This window comes from Chaetura pelagica, unplaced genomic scaffold (genome assembly GCF_000747805.2).
Source record: "Chaetura pelagica isolate M959 unplaced genomic scaffold, ChaPel_1.0 scaffold408, whole genome shotgun sequence".
NCBI classification, from domain to species: Eukaryota; Metazoa; Chordata; class Aves; order Apodiformes; family Apodidae; genus Chaetura; species Chaetura pelagica.
The window spans coordinates 606,458-615,396 of record NW_009954229.1 but is presented as its reverse complement, the minus strand read 5'-3'; the positions used below and the strand labels follow the sequence as shown (position 1 = coordinate 615,396).

The 8,939-nt window shown below is 46.6% G+C and overlaps 1 protein-coding gene across 1 annotated transcript in view; it reads left to right on the top strand.

Annotated features, from left to right (window-relative positions):
* The window catches only part of TEKT4 (tektin 4), a gene marked incomplete at its 5' end in the record, with an annotated part of 11,917 nt that continues 2,978 nt past the window's right edge, over window positions 1-8,939 (top strand). The window contains 5 exon segments of the mRNA XM_010003579.1: window positions 1-414; window positions 6,798-6,868; window positions 7,769-7,912; window positions 8,893-8,937; window position 8,939. The exon segment at window position 8,939 is cut by the window's right edge and continues 168 nt beyond it. Of these exon segments, the coding sequence (XP_010001881.1) occupies window positions 1-414; window positions 6,798-6,868; window positions 7,769-7,912; window positions 8,893-8,937; window position 8,939 (675 nt within the window).

The following is an 8,939-nucleotide window of genomic DNA, read 5'->3' as shown; positions in this document are numbered from 1 at the left end:
CTGGCCACCGCCGGCTTCCGCACCGCCAAGTACCTGCCCCACGAGTGGCACCTGAGCAACTCGGAGCTGTACCATGAAGCCTTCATGCGCTGCGAAAAGGCCGAGCAGGACCAAGACAGGTCCAGGGAGCTGGCCGAGCACACCGCTGCTACCACCCAGCGTAACCAGCAGGACTCCACGACCGCCCTGGGCCAGCGCCTGAAGGACATACACTTCTGGAAGTCTGAGCTCCAGAGGGAGATTGAGGATCTGGATGCCGAGACCAGGCTGCTGGCAGCGCAGAAGCTGCGGCTGGAAAGGTCTCTGGATGCCACCGAGTTTAGTTATGCCATTGCCATGGATAACCTGCAGTGTCGGGAGAGGAGACAACCCCCAGACCTGGTCAATGATGAGGTGGAGAACGAGCTGCTGAAGGTGAGCAGGACCTTAGGATGCTAAGGGTTGTGGGCAGCTCTCAGTGCTGCTCTGGTCTCTAAAGTGACAGTTTGGTCAGAGCTGAGAACTGCAGCTCATGAAGGTACCTTCTGGAAATGCACAAAGACCTAGTGCTCCTTCCTGGCAGCCTGCACTCTGTCACTCTGAGGCTTAAGAAGGATTTAAAATCCTTCCTCTGTTCACAAAGTGTTTAAAATCACAAGAACATGAGTAGAGGAGACCAGATCCCCCCTCTCAGACCAGGTGCAAACAAAATCACAACACAGGTTTCCTGAACCAAGATGGGTGTCTCATCCTGGCATCAAATTCTTCCAGCCTCCCCTTGGCTTGAAGTCCCATCATCTCTGCAAGGTACTCTTCAGAATTGCAGTACCCAATAAGCAGACAGGTGGAATGTTCCTTGCCTGTTTCCACACCCAGGCTGTCCAAATCTGGCAGTCTCTGCCATTACCTTTTACTACTGAGTCTGATGCTGTAGCCTTGCCAGGGTTCATGTGGAGGTGGTGATCCAACCCTGCACAGCAGTGTCTCCACACAAACCATCCCTGGAAACATCCTGAGGCAGCACAATGGGCAGTGCAATGTCACCACCTGCATGGGATGATGCTCCAGGCAAGCTGGGCACAGACAGGTGGTTATTTCTGCCAGTGGGACTTCAACAAACCTGACACTCAACTGAAATTTGCTTCATTCTACTGGTTTATCCAGCTGACACTTGGTTTTCTGTCTCTGAGATGGTGACGTGCTTTATTTTGCCTTCAAAGCTGGAGTAATTATTGTGGCTCCACATGTTACAAAGAACAGATTCTGGCTCATATTTCATTCTGGAAGGATTCATATTCTAGTGTCCCACAAAGAAATGAATGATGATTTGCCTGCAGCCACCAACATACTGTGAAGGTTGATTCATGATGAGTTACTGGCTAAACCAGATGATTAATATTTGTTGTTAGGAAAACACTGAAGAAACTTCCATCGTTGGTGGCATTATTTAGCAATATTTTGAATACAAATGGTGTACAGTTGCTGAATCATAATCAATGTTTAATAGGTTGTTCCAGTCAAAAGTAGAGAGATGTGAGAGTCAGTGTATGGGGTGTTTCAGTGTGTGGCTACAGGAGAGAAACTTCTCATCAGCTGCTGATGTTTCAGAGAAATCAGGAAACGAAAGATTCTTTTTGAAACAAAAGCATTTTCTGGCAGGATTTCTTTCCTGAATTTCTTCCCTCCTGATCTCAGAGAATAGTTTGTTCATTGCTCAGCAGTCCATCTGCTGCTGCTGCTGCTAATTCTTCACCTGAAATTGTGGCTGTGCTTGTGAGGACAGACCCTCCCCAGCCAAGCAGGACGTCATCAAGGAAGAACGATGTGAGTTCAGCTGGGGGCTGGAAGCCAGCACAGATGGACTCCTGAGAAATGAAAGGTTTTGTTGCTATGCCAATGACCTTTGCAGCGCAGAAGGAAGAGGAGGACATAATATCAGAGGAAATTCTTCCCATTTTCAGAGAGGAAGAGATTTTATGGCACAAATGGCTGCAACTAGATGTGCCCCCTGTGGCTTTGCCAGCTCTTCAAGCTGCAGCTCTGCTCTGCTCCTCTTTCACTGCAAGACTCTACCTTGTATTTCTTACTCTCCAAAAGTCACTAATAATTCCTGACACTAGAGCTGCTCTTCCATGAGTTCTGCCTGTTCACTGTGCCATTTCCAAGTTAATGGCCCAGCTCCTGGGTAGCTCCATGTGAGTGTCTGCTGATTTGGAGGAGTTATGCAAATTCTACCACTAAAGCACTGACATACTTCTTCTGAATGTTGCTCACTTGTCCAGTTCCTCTCCAATCCTAACTCTATTAAGAAATGGTAACTCAAGGGGGATCAGAAGTCATTTATTCTCACTCCATGCAAAAAAATGAGGACAAGAAGAAATAGTGCCCAGAAGTCAGCTGAGGTTCAAGGGAGGGATTCTTTTCCTTGCAGTTTTAATTACACAGTTAATTGATGTTCTGGGGCTTTGTCCTTCCTGTGAAATTCTTCCTCTCCTCCCAGCAGCCCAAGCTTGTGTTGGGGACATTCTCTGGGATCTCTGCCATGTCCCTGCCAGCTCCCATGGGGGAATCTGCACCTCAGGGGAGAGCAGGTCTGGACAAGGGATTTACCTTCACATTGTCACTGAAAAGCTTGGCAAGGGACATAGGTTTTACCTCTGCTTTCTGCAACGATGAACATTTCCCAATTCCCAGAGCATCCTTGCAGCAGCAGCCCCTTGGCAGGTGACATTTAAAGAGACAACATCAAATACATGTAATACAAGCAGTGTTGAACCTCTGCATGTAATTGCACTTTCATTATCTCTTCAGTAGGAATCCCTTCAGGTGACTCACAAAGAAAACAGAAGTATCTCCTATTAGTGTTTTATGCATCCAGATAATATTTGGGGTTTGGGGTTTTTTTCACTCCATCTGTTTCTTTTAGGGAGCTTTGGTCCCAACATTCTGTCCAGCATGGAGTTATAGTTAGATCACCTGTTGTGATCTCTGCCTCCACTAAACAGCCACAGCTGCAAGGAGGGATGAGGGTATTTAAATTAAACCTCCTGACATTGGTAACAAAATCAACTGTTACTCAGGAGTTCATTAACTCCACAGCATATTCATCTCTTCTTAATGCAGCTCTGGTTAAGAAATAGAAGGAGAAGGACACAATTGTTTTTCCCAGTAAAGAAAAATCCTTGATGTCTAAAAAGAAGATAAAATCTCTCAAAGAGTAGTTTTATTTCTTCATGCTGCTGCACTGGAAATGGCTGAATTCATGAAAAGCAGCACATGCATCTGTTTTGTAGGAGGCCTTTGACTTTCCTAACCTGTATTACACCCCCTCTGAACCCCCTTTGCATCAGGTTCATCTCAGTTTAGTGTGTTTGTGTGAATGTGTTCAATATTGAAAAGGCAAACAAAGCCAAGACTGTGCCACGTGGTGGTGTCCTGTCCATCAATCATGTTCCAGCTGCACAGACACTGCTTTTCAAGGTTGTTTCCACATGTGCTCTGTCCAGGCTCAGTGACTGAGGGCCAGGTACAGCTCTGGCAGAAGGGGATGTACTTACATTTATGCCATTTTTTGACCCAGACTCAGAGTGTTGATTTGCCATGGGTTCATTCAGCAGTGAAGTCAGCCCCAGCTATTCCCTGATGCTGAAGACAAAGGCATCAGCCAAGATCCCACCAACTGTGGACAATTAAAGTCTAAAAAAGTGGAGAGAAGCTCCATGTGTATGGATTCCTGCTGCCTGCAGGCACAGGGCAAGGAGAGGAGCAGAATTCCCATTCCAGCCACCCTGACCTGTAGCTTTGCCAAGTGACTCAGACCAGTAGGACAGTCCCACTCACAGACAGCTCAGGGATGTGCTGTGCTGGGTTTCAACAGCTCAATTTGGAAGCTGCTCCCCCAGACCAGCAGGGGAAAGGCCAGTCACAGAGCTGGGGTTTGAAGGCTGTCACCTGCTTTCACTCCCAACTGTCACCACTAAGTTCCCCTGTTACACACTCTGGGGGTTTAAATCTGCTGTGGTCTGTAGGTTTTGTAGGTTTGCTTTTATTTGCTGTGCTGCTGGGACATCTGGTGTCACCTTGTTGCTGGGGGGCTGGATGGAGCTGGATGTGCAATCAAGGGCAGCTGCACAGCCTCTGCCATGGGGCTCCAGCAGCTCCTCTCAGCTGCCCTCATTCTGCTGCTGTATTTAGACATGACTGACACCTGCAAATCCCCAAGGCTGCAAAAAAAACCTGGGTTTGGAAATTCATGGAAGGCACAAACTTCTGCTCTTAAACGTTTTCTTTGCACCATGAATTAGACACCTCCAAAGTCATGAGCTGGGGGATGGTTTTATCACTAGGTTTGAGGAAAATCCATCTTTTGCATCATAAACATTGAATAGTGTAATAAAATAAATGGCATGCTGAACTGCAGGATGTGCTCTCCCTGCTAATTGACAACCATTTATAATAACAGAGGTTTATCATTAGTGGTAACTGTGAAGAAGACAGCTGTAAAGAAGCCAAGATCACTTCAGATTTGACAGTATTTCATTTGAATAGACAGCAGAAGGGAAAAATAAGGAGGGAAAAAAGATATTTCTCCCAGCAAGTCCCCTCATGATCTGAAGAAATGCAAATCTCAGTGATGTTGGCCTCTGAAGCAGAGGTGCTCAGTGCAGGCTGGGCCTTCAGCAGGGATCTGTGCCCACTCTGCACAAAGCTTCTCTGTTCTGCCACTTGCTGAAACCCCAGATCTGCCCCCAGGATTTGAATGGGGAATCACCCACATTTCTTATGGCTGAAATCCCAGAGTCTGGGAAAGTTCTGCTCCCAGATGTTTTCAAGTGAAGAAAAATCATTCAGGAGATAAATATTGAAAATTCATTGTCCTTGACCTTGCTTATTCACTCTAATTAGTCTCAGACTGCCATTAATTATGAGAACTGTGTCCTCTGTTTTAAATGTCATATTTGAATGCAAATCTCCTCAGCAGGGGACCCAGTTTGAAAGTTTGTGTCAGGTCATTCAACAAGGGAATTCTTTCTTTTTGCATCATCTCCCTCTTCCCATGGGAGAGACCTTCTCTGCCAAAGGAAGGCTTTTCTCACTGAAAATTGTGCTCGTTGCTCCCAGGAAACTTGTTAGCTCTTTATTTACATGGAGACTGACTCCCCACCAGAAACTAATATCAGTGACAATAAATGCCATTTTGAGTGCTGAACCTTTCTAACCCTTTAAAATCCTCCTGAATTTTTTACTTAACAACTCAACCACTGTCATACTTTCACCCTGCAGAGTTTTGTTGTTCTCACAGTTTGTAAAATGGTCCCTGCAGCTGAGGATTGATTTTCATTCTGCTTTTTTAGAGCCTTAAAAATAATCTTTGCTTTCCAATCAAGGTTGTCACGTTCCATTGGGAATAAAATGGCCTTTGCTGTGGTCCCCATTGGTTCTTTAGGATGGAAAAAGTGACAGTGGGGAGACACACACACTCATTTATTTGTCAAAAAAGGTACAAGGATGAACAAGTGTTCTGGGAATAAAGTTTATTAGTCAGAATATACTCTCTGGGCTGCCACTGGTGACTGTCATGGAGGTAAACCAGCAAAATTAGGAAGTTTTAAATACAAAAGCTCTTTTTCATATCTGAGCCTCAAATATTAAATTCCTTTAAATAATTAAAAATAAATAAATTAATGAAATGCTTGCTGGTCTGGCTTTTATGTAACAATCAGCAGGTCAGAAGAGTCACTTTGTGGAGCTTTGCTGGTTAATCCCTAAAGCACCATCAGTGCAGCCCAAAATGGGCAGCAGGGACTTTGTGTTCAGCAAGAGATGATTAGAAACTCTGCTCTTTTCTGGTTTGATCACCTCTCTGGTGAAATGAACTTTCCTGCTAACACCAGCTTGAGCTGAAACTGCAGACCCTGGGTCCCTTATGGAAAAGCTGGGGGGCTTGGAGCAGTCCCAGTCTTGGAACCCAGAGGAAATGAACCCCTCAAACAACACTGTGTGTTTGGGAGGGTTGTGCAGTCCTCAACCCTCCCCATCACCAGAGGCAAAACAAGTTCTGGAATAAATAGATGTAGTAGAAAAATCCAAGTGTCGCTGGGTTTATGTTCTGGCACCTTTCCTGTCCGTGCTGGGCTGCTGAACTGGTGGAGTAGTAACTTCTATTTTTAGTTAATACAAAGCACTCAAAGGGGACAGGCCAGGAGCAGATGATGCTGCTGCAGCTCCTCAGTGTAAGTCAGAGCAGCTGCAGGTCTGGGAGCTGCAGGAGCCAGGTGGGAGCAGCCCCTTGCCAATGGCCCCAAGCCTTGCGAGGGTCAGAGCAAGGCAGCAGGCTCTGAAGGTTCTGCAAGGGCTCCCCAGGGTCTGGAAACCAGAGAAGCTGGTTTGCTCCATCCCACCCCTGTGCAGGGCAGCAGCTTCTGCCATCTGAGACTGTCCTGGAGGGCAGACACTGCCCTCCTTGGCTTTAACATGGCCCCTGGTGCTTGACAAGGCAGCTCCTCTGCTGAGACTCCTCCTTATTTTTCTCTCCTTCAGATATTCTCTTTGATGTGATGAGACATGGAGGGTTTTCCCTAGCAGGCACATGTAATATGACAATCCTGAACCCTCAGGCTTCAGAAGTGTTCCCAGCATTGCTGGGCCTCAGGGTTCAGCTGAGTTCCCCCAGTACCTGCTAAGTTGGCAAATGACATCCTGCAATAAGGGGGTAGGAGTGGGTAATGATTCCAGCATTATCCCAGGCACTGGAACCAGCTCTGCAGGCTGCTGGGTCCTGCTGGGGACATCACACAAGTCTCCATCTTTTTATCTAGGAAGCTGAGCTGATCAGGAGCATCCAGGAGCTTCTGAAGAGGACTATGATGCAAGCTGCTACCCAGATGCGGTAAGACATGGCTCACAACACCTTAGCAGCTCCTTCATGGAACCAGGGAGTTCCTGGCACACGGGGTGCAATGCCCAGGGGATCAGGGTGGTCCCGGTGCCAGGCTCATGAGCCACGGGAGTGGTTGTTAGAAAGAACATCTGGAAATGCAACAGAATTTGAAGTCACATCAGTTAGTCTGGGAGAAGCCGGAGCCTTCTTCATTCCTTAGGAGGGAGTGACATCTGGTGTTACCAGCTGGTAACGACCCACTCTCTTTTGTAATCCCAAGCCATTCTAATTAATTTGGTCACGTGTGACTCATTTAATTGAGAACGGATCAGGAGTTTTAACTCTCATTGTACTTGAATCTTCCAAGGGCAAATGACACTGCCTACGTGCCACGGTCTCTGAAAGGCTCAGAGAAAGCTGCAGGGTCACTTTGTGAAGGTCTTTAATTTGTGTCAGGCTCATTATACTAATGAATGAGGAGCATGGGTCTTGTACCATCCCTACCTGATGTCTTACCATGAAAAGAGTGCTCTTGGGCAAACCTCCTGCCTGTTCTCCCCATATGCAGCTGGCACCACTACTGAAAAGCTCCTCTGTGGTTTAGAATTATTATGTAAAATCCGAAGTCCAACAACTCCTTTGTCTCAGGCTGTAAGAGCTCTAAGATTTCAGTGGGCACAGACCAGTACTGAGGGCTTAGGGCAGTGGTTAACACATCAGGCTTGCTGTCCTTCTAGCAGGTAGTTGTGGGAGTGATAGGGTTTGATTTGGATTTGCCAGACAAAAAGGGAAGTTTATGTTCTGGTTGCTCTTTGAAAGACAAAGGCTCAGAGCCCAACTACAAGTGGGTGGGGTAGCTTTAAGTGTGTTGTTTCCCACTAACCATGGGTGAGAATAATGACTTTTCAGAATAAATCGAGACCACAAAGAGATTTGTGAGAAGGACTGGTCAGACAAAGTTGAAACCTACAACATCGATGATAATTGTGGAAGATACAATAACCAGAGCACCAACATCCAGTTCCACCCCAGCTCCATCAAGTTCGAGGAGAGGTGAGTAGCCACTCTCATCATCCTCCACAATAACTCTGTGTCAGGGAAGGCTGCACTGCTGCTTGGAATGAAAGCTGTGATACCTGCTGCCTTGGGCACCCAGTGGCCTGGCTGTGACTCAGCTGTGTGGGAGTGATGGTGATGCTGCCACCTCAGCATGGTCACCACTGATGGCAAGGTTGGTTCACTAGATGCAAAATGAGCTTGTAGGTATTTTTCTTGGAAATAGTTGGCTTTATGCTTTTAGAGGCTGATCTGAAGCCTGCTGAGGTGTTCTGTGTGCCATGGGCAGGCACACTGGGCATCAGGAAAGGCAAGGACTGCTCCCTGAGACAGTTACTACTACCATCAATCCTGCTGCTGCCTCCCCCCTTTCAGACTGCTCATGTCATGCAGTGTCCCAAGTGCTGTGGAGTTCCTTCTGCTGCTCAACATGGCAAAGGATAACTAAAGATCTTGTTTCTTTTTGTTTCAAAGCATACACAGCCTGTAAAGCTTGAATATATTCAGGTGTTCATTTGCTCGTGACTTAACTGCTTGTGCTTGCACAAAAAACTATGTGTATATATGTATTTTTTTTGCCTTAGTATTAGCTAAAGATGGAAGAACCCAGGGAAGCTGTGGGTACCACCTCCCTGGCAGTGTTGAAGGGCAGGTTGGATGGGGCTTGGAGGTGTCCCTGCCCATGCAGGGGGTTGGAACTGGATGATCTTGAAGGTTCCTTCCAACCCAAACCAGTCTGGGATTCTATGAATTGGGATGAGTTTATGTCAGGTATTACTTCCCTCAGAGGGAACAAGAGTTCATTAATTTTAAAGGATTAGTTTTCTTCCTTCACAGTAAGTCTAAGCTACATGCAACAGCAGAAACAGAGCTTCTCCCCTCTTGCAGGGGGAGAACCAGCTTTAGCTTGTCTTCTAAGTGCACCTTGAGCAAAAGAGCCAGGTTCCTATTTGTGTTCCCTTCATCTCTTCCTCCAGTGCCTCAACACCAGAGACTTGGGCCAAGTTCAGTCATGACAACATCT